Below are 14881 nucleotides of genomic sequence, written 5' to 3' on the forward strand. Positions count from 1 at the left end.
TGACTGCACCCAGACCCTGTTTCTGGAAAAGTGACTCACTTGCTCTTGAGTTTATCAATTTGAACTTTTAAGTATCATATGATATTTAAAAACTCTCTATATCATATACTATAAAACCAGTAACAAATGGGCTGAGCCCACATCTCATCCCACCTGTGAATACACACACAGCTTCTTGAGCCCCACTTCACTCACCAGAAAGGTTGATTTCAAGTAAAAACTTACTTTTTAATGTATGATATTTTTATCATAATTTAAAATAGATTTATGTTGTTTTGATTGGATGTTAGAATGGAATTTAATAACAACTGAATTTAAGAGAACATTGACATTTAGAAACCTCTGGCCAAAGGAAACAGAAATGATTTTATTTACTATGTGCATTTCCTTGGAGAACGGTGACCCGGGTGATCCATGAAAGGCTTGAAAACATACAAATATACATTATTTTAGGGTAGAGCTTTGTGGGAGAGAAGCCTGGAAAGCAAATTCAAGAGAATTACATAAATCAAATAGTCAAGGAGATCATTCCTGCTGTTTGTAGACGATGGAAGGGACAGAAACAACCATGACATTTAGAGTCCACTGGACATATATTTTAAAGCACCATAACAGTTTTATTTTAAAATGTCAGCATTCACCACACCTTGGAAATGATATTCTTTGCTATTAAGCTTATCATAAAAATGTATATGTCAACCTAAATACAATGAGCAAGTCATTTTCCCTACTTATGTTAGGAGGAGTATGGATGCAATCAGAGTTGATAACTCTGACCTAAAAGTACAGACGAAGTTCTCCAGGCTGACATTTCGTGTGGATATCCAAAGCCGACCAAGTGGCTCTCTACCCAGCCAACTCACTTATCTTCCCATTCCACTGCCAAGTGCAAACTCCTTCCTGGACCCTTCAAGTGGAGTGAATCTCTTCACCTTGTGGTCCCAAAGTAGCAGATGCAGAAGCTGAACAACTCATGACCAATCACAGAGGTCCACAGAATTATAACTGTCTGCACATATGGCTGGACAACTAACTTCTCAGTCTTCGGGAGATGGAGGCTAGCTTCTCTGTTTCCAGCACACACCCAAACAGATGAATGTCTAATGTGAGCATATTATTGTTCCATGCAAAGAGCTATAGAAACTTAAATCCATTATGCCTTCCTCTCTGGAAAATCAAGAGACTAACATAGTAAATAAAAGCATCTGCGTGATTTACCTTGGACTAATCTAACAACATTTTATTTGTTCTAGAAGCCAATTCTCTTCTCTCTCTAGACACTCAATGTGACATGAGGTCTTGTCAAACAAACCTCTTAGGACATTTCCCCTCTTTTCTCCTTTTCCTGTTGTCTTCATGTTTTCCAAGAAGCCACTTGCCTCTAGAGGCCTTTCCTGATGTTTGGCTGTCTTGCTTCAATGACGTAAAACATTATTTCTCTCAAAAAGGTACCCAGGTTCTTTACTGGATCAGACCCATTTCTAATGTCATGTCATTTGAACTTCACCTCTAATTCCTAGAAACATGCTCGCTCTTTAATTTACATAAATCATAAACATTTTCTTTTTTTAAAATGCTTATTTTTGTCAGTTTTTGGAGAATCTCATACATTGTAGTTTGAGCGTAGTCATTCTTTTTCATCAGCTCCTGCCAGATCCACCCTCCCCACTCTATACTCCCCCAGCTCTTCATCATCGTTATTTCTAGAACACCCGTCAAGTGCAATTCGTGCTGCCCGTATTCTTGGGTGTGTGACCATACTCTGGAGTTTGTCACACCTACCAGGATCCACAACTTTAAAGGACACTAACTCTCTGTGCCCACCTCCCCACTCCATGCCGAATTTTGCCTGATTTGAGCTGTGAGCTCATATGTATACCTGCCCCAGTGTATCTTTGTTTGTTTGTTTTGAGACAGGGTTTCTATTTGTAGCCCTGGCTACCCTGGAACTCACTCTGTAGACCAGGCTAACCTCTAAATCAGAGATCCACCTACCTCTGCCTCAGATACTTAAGCCACACCCAGTGTCACTGTCACTTCATGCTGCCTGCAGATCCAGAAGTAGAACTCTTCAGCCACCTCTCTAGCACCATGTCTGCCTGCATGCCGCCATGCTTTTCACCATGATAATGGACTAAACCTCTGAACTATATGCCAGTCCCAATTAAATGTTTCCCCACTTTTTAAGAGTTGCTATGGTCATGGTATCTCTTCACAGCAATAGAAACCCTGAGACTGAAGTTAGTATAAGGGATTTGGGGCATTGATATGATAAGCCAGAGCATCCTTTTGTTGAGAGGAATGTGGACTTTGGGACTTTGGGTTAGAAAAGCAGTTGAATGCTTTAAATGGGGCTTCAAGAGCCATACTAGTAGGAGCATGGAAGACAGTGGTGCTGAGGCTGATTTGAACTGTGGGGGCCTGGCTCAAGAGGTTTCAGAGGAAAAGACTGTTAACATGTAGCCTAGAGGTTTTTCTTGTGATATTTTGGTGAAGAATTTTTTTATCCTTGTGTGAAAAGTTCCCCTGAGGCTAAATTGAAAAGTTTTGCATTAGCTGCACTGACAGAGGATATCTCAAAACAGTCTAGTATTGTGTGTTGTATGGTTGTTCGTGTTCACTCTTTTATCTGTGTTGTATGGTTATTTGTGTTCACGCTCATGAAGATCTATAATGGAAAGAAACAATATGAGCAAGAAAAAAATACAAAATATATAGTTCAAAGAGAAAAGGGGCACCAGGAAGAAGAATGGAGCTAACTCTTGTGTTCAGGAGATTAAACAGATCAGGTAAAACCTGATGTTAAATGCAATAAAGGGAGTGGTGACTAAGGGCAAGATCCTACCCAACTATGCTTTCAACTTGTGAAAGGGAATTAAAGAAAATCTTAGAGCAGGATGTAAGTACTGCACACTTTTAATCTCAGCACTGGTGTGGCAGAAGCTGGGGGACTCTCTTGAGTTTAAGGTCAGTCTGGTCTATAGAATGAGTTCCAGGACAGTCAAGTTTAGGTAGTGAGGGAAATCATCACAAACAGAAAGCTGGTGAAAATGTAACTGTGTGAGAGGGTCATATTCCAGCACCAGGAAGCAGCCAGACTTGGCAGCCGGCCCTCTGCTTCTGGCTTTAGAGTCAAGGAGAGAAGAAAGGGGTTATGAAATCTCCCTGCATGACTAAGGAAGGCCACTGAGGCCAGGCATGTGTCAGGGGTGTCTCTGAATGAAGGCCTAGAGAGGTCATTGTGTGAAGCTGTGAAGGGGCAGCCTGGATTGCCTTGGAGACCCCAAGATGTTGGAGATGCCAGAGTCATGGGATACCTGCCAAGGAGAGCTGCTAACAGGAGTGGAACCAGCCCAAGAGAAAGAAGTGCTGCAGTCAACAAAGCCGAAAGGAATTCTGAAGAATACTTTGACATCAGACATGGAGATGCAGAGTTTGGAGTTTGCCCAGCTGGATTTTGGTCTTGCTTTGGTCCAGTATTTCCTCACTGGTCTCCTTTTCCTTCCCTTTGGAACATTAATGCATATCATGTGCCATTATATGTTGGAAGAATATGATCTGTTTTTTTATTTTGATTTTACAGGTGATTATAGTTAAAAGATTTCATAAGTCTCAGAAGAGACTTTGAACTTTGAACTTTTTAACATTGTTGAGACTGTGATAGAGTATGGGGACTTCTGAAGTTGAATTTAATTCATTTTTGCAGTATGATATTGCTACAAGCTTGTGGGGGTCAGGGGCTGGAATGTGGTTATTTGAAAAAAAATGGCTCCCATAGACCCATAACGAGTGGCACTATGAGGAGGTGTGACCTTATTGGAGGAAGTGGTCACTTTGAGGCAGGATTTGAGGTCTCAGTTCCTTAAGCTACACCCAGTGTCACTGTCACTTCCTGCTGCCTGAAGATCCAGATGTAGGACTCTCCAGAACCATGTGTGCCCGCATGGCCCATGCTATCCACCATGATGACAATAGACTAAACCTCTGAACTGTAAGCCAGACCCAATTAAATGCTTTCCTTTGTAAGAGTTGCCTTGGTCATGCTATCTCTTCACAGCAATAAAATGCCTAACTAAGACACATGGCAAGTATTTTATCCACCAAACCATCTCCTCAATCCCCTATGTACAACTTTTCTAAACCACGATCCGGTAAAGTTTCTGATACATAGCAGTCATGAAAATCTCAGATTGAAGAAAAGTGTCATGCTCTCAGATCTCACCTGAGACCACTCCATGGCCACCCACTTGGGGCAATCAAACAGGTTGCACGTCTGCATCACTTTGGGCTTGGGTGCATACATGCACTTCCATTCTTCTACTTGGAGGATCTCTGCGTGCATGGATTCCTCCACACACACGAAGCTCCGTCTCTGGATGCCTCCTCCACAGGACACTGAACACGCCGTCCAAGGATTATGTTCCCAGCTCAAAAGCAAACAAAGAAAATGACATTATTTATTTAATGTATGCTCATTTGTTTCAGGAATGCAAGGGCTTTCAAAAGGGGTGACTTTGTAGTATCAAGTCATGGCTCTATCAAAAGAAGACAAGACTTAAGTCTCCTAGGACTTTATATCCACCTCCGTTAGCCTTCAAAGGGCCACTATGAAGACTGAATTAATTAGAATATAGGGTGTGAAAGGGCCTTTAAATGTTTCTCAATTATAAAGAACTAATGGACCATATTACTGAGAATCATAGAATGTCAAAGTCAAAGAGCGCCGTCTCTTTGGTCATAGTGCTGCTGCCTGTGGTTCTCATACTTTGGAGGTAAAGGCAAGAAGATCAAGAATTTGAGGCAACCTCAGCGGCATAGTCTGAGGCCAGCCTGGATCACATGAGATCCTGTTTCTAACAAAATAGCAAGGAAGAAAGGAAGGAAACAAGAATGGGAGGTGGGGAAAGGACACTGTTCAGCTAGCGAACAAAGAAGAGTCAAGTTTCTGAGCAATGCTTCTAGTTCACTGACTCTCAAGCTGTGGGTCATGACCCCTTTGGTGATCAAATGACCCTTTCACAGGGGTCATATATCAGTATCCTCCTGCATATAAGATTTTTTTCATTATGATTCATAACAGTAGCAAATTTATACTTATGAACTAGCAATGAAAATAATTTTATGGTTAGAGTCACTGCAAAATGAGGAACTGCATTAAAGGGTCACAACATTAGGAAGGATGAGGACCACTGTTCTAGTTCTTTCTTTATTTTTTCTGATACTTGTTCAAGACAAGCTGAATGTCCCTGGCAATGAGTACTCCACATATAACTTTCCAAAGGCAGCTAATTCTGTCTCATTCTTAAATACATCTTTTTGTTTTTATCATTAAGCCTGCTGCTGTTTAACTTTATAAAAGGGAAAATAACTATTCTTTCAAAACACTTAGCATCCATCCTAAAAGGAGTGGGCTCTTTGACTCACCGAGGAAGAGGTTGGAAGTGGTCATAGGGCATGATCTCTTTAAATCCATCACTGCAAAGGGAACCAGAGGGAAAGTCACTTTCTGAATCCATAGACACATGTGGTCATTCACTAACACAGGTTCCTTGTGAAAAACTCAATGAACACATTTGTTATTGACTGGCCTGTATGTGATATCCCACAAGAGAGAAGTATTTCCAATTGAAAACCAAAATTGCCAAGGGACTCGTCAGCCACTCAACCAATTCAGCTCCTAAGAGAAACACTCGCACAGGTCATCTCCAGTTGAATATAAAAATGAAAAAAAGAACCAGTGGCATATTAATTAAAGGAAAATCTCTTCATTTAGATGAGTCTATTACTTTATTTTGAAAATCACTATACTGATATATTAATGCTCCAAACACAATGTCGTGTTGGCCTTCTCTTTGGAGAACCACTCTGCTTCCAGACCGTCCTTTGAAAGGTCTCTGTTAATAATGATGTTCAGCAGTACAGAAAATGGTCATTATAGTACAGGAAATGCGAGCCATGGACAAGGTTGCTTTTCCCACTTGCACACTGTGGCCTTGGCCAGCTAGAAGGAAGCTGTAGGATCCAGGGGATTGATATTGGGCTGATATTTTAAGATACTGCAGGGAAGCCAGGAAACTTGCCCAGACAATCCAAGTCAGCAGGTACTAAATTATGCAGCAGAACAATTTTTGCATAGCTTTTCTGCTTTGGCATGGAAACTGCTTGCTTCCTTGCACAATGCATTATTTATATGGAATTAAATGTGATCACTTTAAAAGTCAAGATGTGCTAAGGGGTGACCCAGTTTTAAGCCTAAAATAGTAAGTGGAAGATATTTGTGACTGACAGACGGACTATGCATGGATTATCCTGGCAGATCCATATATGTATGGAGCTTTGATACATGTGTTTGAAAGAATGTCCCAAAAGACTTCATTACAAAGATCTTACGGATAGATAACATAATCCCACGAAAAGAGAGAGCTAGCCCAAGGAACCAGATCGGCAAACATGTCTTAGTTCCTACTAACTGGTTATGAATGTGACCTGCTACCGGGACATGTTCAAAAGCTGTGAACCGGAAGCATATCACCCAGAGAGAACCACTGTGCCCCAATCAGAGTCGACACACTTCTTTGGAACGTGTGGGCAGCAGCACTGACCTCGATGGGCATGGGTCCATGCCACATTCCTTCAGCTTCGGTTTGGGCTTCACATTTTCTGGGTAGTAGTGGCAGTAGTGGTCAGGCACGACCCTTTTCAAGCGGATGTCCATGCATTCGGCTGAGTTGAGCTGATAACCTACAGATGGATGAGGGGCAGGGATGCATCAGCTGGGCGCCTACGTGGCAAAGGTATTGACCACATGCTCGTCTTCCTCTCTAGAAACCTTGCCCAGTGGTCTCTATGGAATTCAGCTCTGTGACACACAGAGGGCCAGGTGAGGATTACCAAACATGAGTCCCAGGGCTTTTCATGGTAATTAAGGCAGAGAGCAGTGCAACCAGAGCCCAGGGACTGGGTGCCTCCTTCGAGGAGTCTCAGATTCTTCTGGAACGGCTAAAACCGGTGGCCAAATACAAATGCTTGACTGACCGTGGTCTATTGATGCACATTACAGATGTCAATTTTAGGGACTTTTAGGGGCTGTCCAGACCTTGATACGGTTTGGTTCTTCATGGTTCTCAGGCTATGCCTGTCTGTTCCTGATCACTGTGGTAGCCCCTCCCTCCGTCCTGTTTCCTTGTTTTACCCCTTATTCTCCTACAGCAGAGCCCATTCCCATCTTCTTCCTCTTGCCAGATACCTGTTCTGATTTATTGTTATATGTCCTTAAGTATAAAATGGTCTTGTATAACATTGTTTGGGGTGCATGCTATGAATTCAATTGATTAATATATATATATATATATATATATATAAATATTATATATATTATGATTAAATGTATAAACTTGATTAAGTTAGAAAATATATCTGTGTGCCGTGAGAGCAAACACAGTGCCTCGGACATGCCAAGTGAGCTCACTGCCCTTGACCTAGACCCCCAGCGCTGATGATGTTTAAAATGTTTTGAACCTTGGTCTATTTTCCACTGAAGTATTTTTCTCTCTACACTGTAAAGTCGGCAGTGTTTTGGGAGCTGACTCTTGGGCATTTCCTTCACAACAGTCCACTGTTTGCCTCTGCTCTGTCGACTCCTCTGCTCTCCTGAGGTGGCCAGGGCACCTTCAAGGTCAATCACCTTGCTGCCTGGGGAGTTAGCCTTGTCAGTAGAGGCAGGACCCAAGGCCATCTTCCTACTTCCTCTACCACACAGGCTTTCAAAGGGGAAGGAATGAAGACTCACTGCTGATTTTCACAAATCCAATTTGAACCATTTTTTTTTCTTTTGAGGAAAGCAAACATTCCAAGGTACTGAGCATAGTAAACCTAAAAAAATAGCTCAAGACAGGATCCTTTCCTTTGCTAAGAGTGCGGACTCTGGCTTTCCTGTCGCTACAGGTCATATCAACTGTTGTTTGTTTTCTCTTTAAATAAGGTAATTTTTTTCAAAGCTAACATGAGCTTTATAAAATAAAATAAAATAAAATAAAACACTGAAGCTAATCTCTCAGTGCCTGCCAGTTGGTGTAAAGGTCTAAAAATACATTTCAAGTCCTGATTGTTCAGAGGAATCTGGCTTTATAAATCGCCAGGCAGCTTTCCATAAGACATGGTTGGAAGTTAGCTGACCTCAGAGGACCAGGGGACCGACTGGCACGCATTACAAAAAGCAAGGTCGAAACCACAAGAATGAAAATTCAAGTGGCGTCAATAAAACGCTACTCTGGGTGCCAGTGTCTGCCAGAAAGACTACACTATCAGATGGCCGTGGCAGTCTCGGAGACTTCCCAGACAATCTCGGGTGTATCGTGTGGGTAATTACAGACAAGAGCAGGCACTCCTTCCAGTACCCTCGGTGCCTCAGAGACCGACCAACTGATTTCCTTCGTTATCCAAAAAAATCTCTGGCATGCCAGTCATACAATCACATAGGTTTGATTACTAATATAATTAAAATTTGGCGGTGTGTTCTGTATGAGGTTGATGTATTTTTATTTCCCCTAAACGAATATGGAATAAGATTACAATTCCTTGAGTCAGAGAAAAGTCTGTGTCCTAACTGGAAACATTCTTCTAACGCGACTCGATAGAGGTCATACAGGTGTTTATAATTAGGGAGAGAATTCCTTTTCCTCTCTAATTTTATTGCAGTTTAGAGATTTACCAAGAGTGAAGAAAGAAGGCAGATTGTCTTTCAGTATCCTGAACAAACGTGTGGGACAGAGCGGGCAGCCCCCGCAGCCTCTTTGCTTTCTTCTGCCTCCCATCCCGCTGGGGCTGATCTCACTGGGAGGTGCCCCTGTGTACACTCATGCTTCCAGAAGGATGGATCGTCTGTGAGCATCAAAGTATGAAAAACAGCTTTCCCGAGAAGTTGATCAATGGAACTATACCGACACCTGTTGTAAAATGTCTCCCCTAGAGTGAAGGGCTTCTCCTTGGCTTTAGAGTCCAAAAAGAAGTGTGTGTCTCTCCGAAAAGCTAAGTGTGTGAGACTAGGAATAAGTAAGAAAGAGAAGCCTGGGAGGGTAAGAACTAAAAAGTCCCCCCCCCCATCTCTTTGTGATCCATCATTTTGGGACCCATGAGGTACCGATGTCTTCCCTGGACCTGTGACCTACCTACCTAAGGATGTAGGACTCGACATACTATACCATTCTGCTCTCAAGAGCTCTCCTCAGTGTCCTTTGAGTCCTGCATAGTCAGCACCAGTGTCCATAAGACTGCGGGGGGTGGGGGGGGTGGCGGCGGGGCCTTTGACTCCAGCAGACAACTTTGAGGGACCGAGTATCAGGTCGGCACCTCATCCCTCAGCGTGTATCATTGCACTGTGCTACACAAAGCGCCATCAGGAAACGAGAATCCCATCATCAGATGGGAAGTGGAGACTCAAGGAGAGACAGACCAGTGGGTCTGTTCCTCAATCTCCACCATTCCTGAGTGCACTAGGCCAGGCTGTCCTTTTGTGGTGGTTGGGACAGGATCAGAGACTGTACACACAAGGCAAATATCCTTCCTCTGACCGCATTCCCAGCCCTTACACCAGCTGCCCCTCGCTGCGAACTTGACATGCAAACGGCAGAGAACAGGCTTGGCTCACTAAGGCCCAGGTTTATCTAGCTCAGACTCTCCATTCCTAAGAGTGTTTCTCCTGCACAGGCTTGGGGAGAGCTCAGGGATTCTATGTTTCCTTGGAGCCTTGTACAGTCACTGATGGAAGATCTAAAGAAGCTTTTGTCACCCGTAAAACGGCCTGTCTTGGGATAGATGATGTAGCTTAGTTGGTAACGTGTTGATTTAGCATCACAAAGCCCTGGGCTTGATCCCTAGTCCTGCAAAAATTAATCATTGTGATGCCTGCCTATAATCCAGCCCTTGGTAGGTCGACATAGAAGGACCAGAAGTTCATGGTCCTTGGCTACATAGCAAGTTTGAGGGGACCCTGACCTATAGGAGAACCTGTGTCAAAAAAACAAACAAGGAGACAGTGTTTCAGGTTTGACAAAATCCAGAACTTGACAGTAAGCCCAGAAAAGGTTCAAGCTGGCAGGAAGTTAGCGTTTTTAACTACAGTTGTTTCCACTGCGTTTGTCTTTGTGGTTGTGTTCTGTGTGGCCAGAGACAATCACTCCCTATGCTGATTAAGTTATTTTTTTCTAAATATGTTTAACTTTTAAAACACCCATTGAAAGAAAACTCCTCCAGCCACTTGGGGTGGTAACACATGCAAGGCAAAGATGGTGATGTCACTGCGGCTCTAGCCGAGAGCCAAAGGCACTGCTCTACAGAATAACCCTCAAAATGCAGAGAGCACCATGAAACCCCGGGGTGGCACAGCAGAGCCACCCTCAGAGTGCTGCCTAAGGAGCTGGAGGTGTGTCTGAGAGTTTACAAGCTCGTGCAGCTGATGCTGGAGTTTCAGAAGGATGCTCTCCTGGCTACTTTTGTGTCAACTTGACACTACCTAGAGCCATCTGAGAGGAGGGAGCCTCGGCTGAAAAAAATGCCTCCATGAGACCAGGCTGTAGACAAACCTGTAGGGCATTTTCTTAATTAGTGATGGATGGGGGAGGACCCAGCACATTGTGGATGGTACCATCCCTGGGATGGCGGTTCTGGGTTCTCTAAGAATGAGGAGCAAGCCAGTAAGCAGCATCCTCCATGGTCTCTGCATCAGTTCCTGCCTCCAGGTTCCTGCCCCTTTTGAGTTCCAGCCCAAGGTGCTTCCACGATGGACCCTGATGTGAAATAAACCCTTTCCTCCCCAAGCTGCTTTTAGTCATGGTATTTTATCCTAGTAATGGAAGCCCCAAGACAGATGCCTACAGGATCATCACTGAGTGTCCACCACTGTGTGACCAAACAAACTGGTTGGTACTCAGAGATATTCACTTTTTTCTTTCATTCTACGGGCCTTGACCCATCCCTAGGCTGTTACTCTTACATTCCTAAAGACACAGGCTCCCACTGGGGCCAGGGTGCTTCCCCACAAGAGAGCCAGCATCTCCTTTTAGGGGAAACTTGAGTCCAGGAAGACCTCATCTACATATTCATTAAATCTGACACTGCCCAAGGAGTCCTCCTCCATATGCCTAGAGTTCAGAGGAGAGAGGCCAGGAGCCCCTCCCTTCCTGACTTTCCCAATGGGTGTTATTCTGTAATCTTCAAGGGAAGAAATGATTTGTGGTTGGGCTGAGCTAAGAGCTATTCTAACTCTTGAAACAGATGCCTGCCCAAGATGTGTCCTTCGCACAGGGATAGAGGGTGATTCGGAGGGCACAGAAGGGCAACATAGTTAGAGCCTGACCATGCCACCTGATGACGTGGAACCCTTGCTAAGTTTTACCTTAGCCATTCATAAAACAAATACCAACAGACTTCTCAGACTGTGAAGGATGTGACCAAGACCCCTGGGCATACAACTGGTTGGGTTACAAGCACCCGGTATCACTGTCTGGTATACACAGGGAACCTTCCCGCATGCTTTGGGAACCCCAGTAACTTGGGGATCCTGGGCTGGCACCAGTTTAGAATCCCTACTCTCTTGTTTAAAAGCTTGGTTCAGAAAGACTCACTTTGGTATTGACTGTAGCTGTCTTCCCATCTATTCCAGGCCACTGTGTCTCCACACCAAGCAGACCAATGTCTACCAAAACCCTTTTTATTTTCCATATGGGCACTTGGATTACACTTGACCCCAACCTTCTTCAAGTGTCTATCAGGACCTTGAATTTAGCACACAAGACGCTTCCTTCTAACCCGGTCAGACAGTCCATCCCAGTCAGGCATGCGTGGGTCCTGACTCTCTGCCCTGGGTATCCCAGAATGGAGTCTGTGCCTCACCTCCTCCACAAGTCACGGTGCAGGGAAAGAAGTCAGTCTGTCTCCACTGGTGGCTGATGGGCTGGTAAAAGAAGAACTGGACCACGCTGCCTTTGGCCGCAGTGTACCTGGTCTAGACAGAGAGAAGGGTGATGGCACAGCACATTCCACACAGCGAGCCTCGCTCTTCCTGTCTTTGCCCATCTTAGGCAACACCCAAAAGTAGCACAATAAGTTCAGTTACAGGAGGACTAGGAGGGCTTTACTGGGATATATAAAAGATTACATAGATTTATGTTTAACAAAATAATAATAAATTCGAAAATGTAATAACACCCGAATGGCATTTATAATAAAAAGCAAGGATGCTTTAGCATTTGAACCAGATAAAAATGGGAAAAGGAGGAAATCACAAAGACACAGCAAGTTTTGATAAATTCCATTTACACTTGTGTGGTATAATGACAAACTCTTTCCATCAGGTAAGATCTCAGATATTCTACAGCAAACTTCACATAAACTGTGCACACAGAGAGCTCTGCCCTGCAATGACAGGCACCAGAAGGAAGGCTGCTGTCCTCATTTCTGTTCATTGTATCACATGCCCCAAAAAATGCAATACAAGAAGAAAACATAAAACTACAGGAAGGGAAACTACAGCTGTCACTTTACAGATGTCACAATCCATACGTGTATACTTCAAAAGAATACCCAAATGAAAGCAGGGATGTGTGGCTACAGTGAGAACATAATGCCTCAGTCAAGAGTATCTACTGCCCACTGGTGGCCAGGTACACATATTGCAGGAGCAAAATCTTCCTGCGCTGCAGGGTAAATGAATGACCCCATTGTGACAGAGATGGGACAGGAGCCACCATGAGAACACGTTGTTAAGGAAAACAAGATTATATAATGAGAAACCTACAGAAAGAAGAAAAGGCACAGTGTCCCGGAACAACCTAGCTATAAAAACAGAGTTTCTTGAAGAATAAAAAACAGAATTTTTTCTTTTCTCCTGATGAAGTATACGTTACATGTAAAAGTACAATAGTTTTCAACAGCTCATTTCCTAAAATCCCCGCATTTATAAAATCTATGACATAAATTATGAAGACAAACATAGCCCAGAAAACCCACAACTGCGCTGGCAGTAGCATGGAGTAGGTGGCCTGTCCCCTGCCCCCCGCCCCCGCCTCAGAGTTCTGTTTCAGATGGAAGCCATCTTTATACCAGATGTTCTTCGTGGAGTAAGATGGGAAAGGGTACAGGGAAACGTAGGGCACGGGCATCAGCAATCCCAGGTGGACTTTTATTCCCCCCCCCCGGCCCCGCCCAAGGGAAGTCCAGGTGTTGCTTGATCCTATGATGTCCAAGACGAGATGGACGTAAGCAAAGCATCCCTTGCCTGAGCCACAGCACAGCTGGGCAGCACTACAGTGTTCTGAACGAGAAAAACAATAACTGACGGAAAAGACTATTTCCTAGAAACCCACATTATCTGGACAAGCTCCCAAGTCAGAGAAAAACATCATGGTCATTCTTCCTTCGTTGTCAGTGTCTCTGACATTACCATGTTTTCTCTCCCACCAAGCACACCACAGCCGTGAAGAAAATGTCGGCAGGCATGGAAAGACAGACTGTTCACACACAGTGAGTGGGTGTGTGTAACACCCTCCTTGACAAATGTGTTTTTAAACAGCCCTTTGGGGCTTGAGGGCCCAAAAGTTTCTAGACAATGAAGCTGATGTCCAGAGATGTTCATGCAGTCTGAGAGAGCCAGGGTTCGGAGACGGGGGACGAGGGGATTGCTAAAACAGAATGCAGAGAGTACACTGTCAAGTCACACGCTGTTAAGAAGTGAGTGTGTATTTGGTTAAAAATGTCAGAAATCGTCTTTATGTGTGCAAATGACATGTGAATATATAGTATTAAAATTGTTTTGATAATCATATACTATAAATGCACCTAAAGGCATTTTCCAAAACCATGTGTCCCTTTTGCAATGATCACTGTGGTTTCCCTTTCTGATGTGCTCCTCAGTATTATGAAGGCATGCACACATACATGACTGTCCATGCACATAGACATGTCTCAAAGAAATGCTTTGTTTCCTGGGAGGATGACTCAGTTGGCAGAGGGCCTGCCATGGGAGGACCTGAGTCTGATACCCAGTGCCTGCATTTAAAGCAAACACTGGGGATACTGTACACATTAATAATTCCAGCATTTGAGAGGCAGGACAGGAGAATCCTGGGTTCCCAGGGACGACAGCCTAGCCTGATCAGTGAGCCCTGGGCTGCAATGAGTCTTAAAACACGGGTAGACAAGTGCTAAGGAGCAACAGCCAGGTGGACTTCCGGCTTCTGTACGCATGAACACACATGTACCCACACATAACAGCCAGGTGGACTTCTGGTTTCTACATACATGTGCACACACATGCAATCACACACAACAGCCATATATAGTTTATAATTATGTGTGATCTTATTGAAAGAGTCAACAGGACCCCTTCAAGCTCTGTCCATGCTGATACTATAACCACTGTCTTGAGATACTAATCTCTGTGGAGATCTTCCCCATCCAATCACTGTCTCTTGCTCAGTCGGAGCCCTCTGTATTGACTCAATGAGATTATTGCTTTTCTTAGCAATTAAAAGAAAAAGAGTATTGTGTCTCTCTGTGTGTGTGTGTGTGTGTGTGTGTGTGTGAGAGAGAGAGAGAGAGAGAGAGAGAGAGAGAGAGAGAGAATCACCCTGCCCCCAGATTGCTGGATTATCATTTGTTTTTCACTTCTCAGAGATTTTCTTATACACCAGATTAGTTTTAACCTGTGTTGCTTTGGAAATAGATGGACCACTACACTTAATTCCTTTATAGGAGGGAAGACGGCTCAGCTCTACCTAGAGGGAGAAGTAGGCTCAGGGATCCAGGAAGACAGTCCGAAAGGATGCCAGAGCAGGGCTCTTCATCAAATGGGACCCTGATTTCGAATCAGCTGCTGTGGTACAAG

At 43.9% G+C, this 14881-nt stretch overlaps 1 protein-coding gene across 1 annotated transcript in view; it reads right to left on the bottom strand.

Moving 5' to 3' along the window:
* Adamtsl3 (ADAMTS like 3) overlaps window positions 1-14881 on the bottom strand; it is a 216983-nt gene that overhangs the window by 71122 nt on the left and 130980 nt on the right. Inside the window, exons 9-12 of the mRNA XM_057756193.1 lie at window positions 11890-12001; window positions 6603-6741; window positions 5425-5475; window positions 4223-4427 (exon numbers count right to left, since the gene is read on the bottom strand). Of these exons, the coding sequence (XP_057612176.1) occupies window positions 4223-4427; window positions 5425-5475; window positions 6603-6741; window positions 11890-12001 (507 nt within the window). The remainder of the gene's footprint in view (window positions 1-4222; window positions 4428-5424; window positions 5476-6602; window positions 6742-11889; window positions 12002-14881) is intronic.

Source organism: Chionomys nivalis, chromosome 23, assembly GCF_950005125.1.
Source record: "Chionomys nivalis chromosome 23, mChiNiv1.1, whole genome shotgun sequence".
Lineage (NCBI taxonomy): Eukaryota > Metazoa > Chordata > Mammalia > Rodentia > Cricetidae > Chionomys > Chionomys nivalis.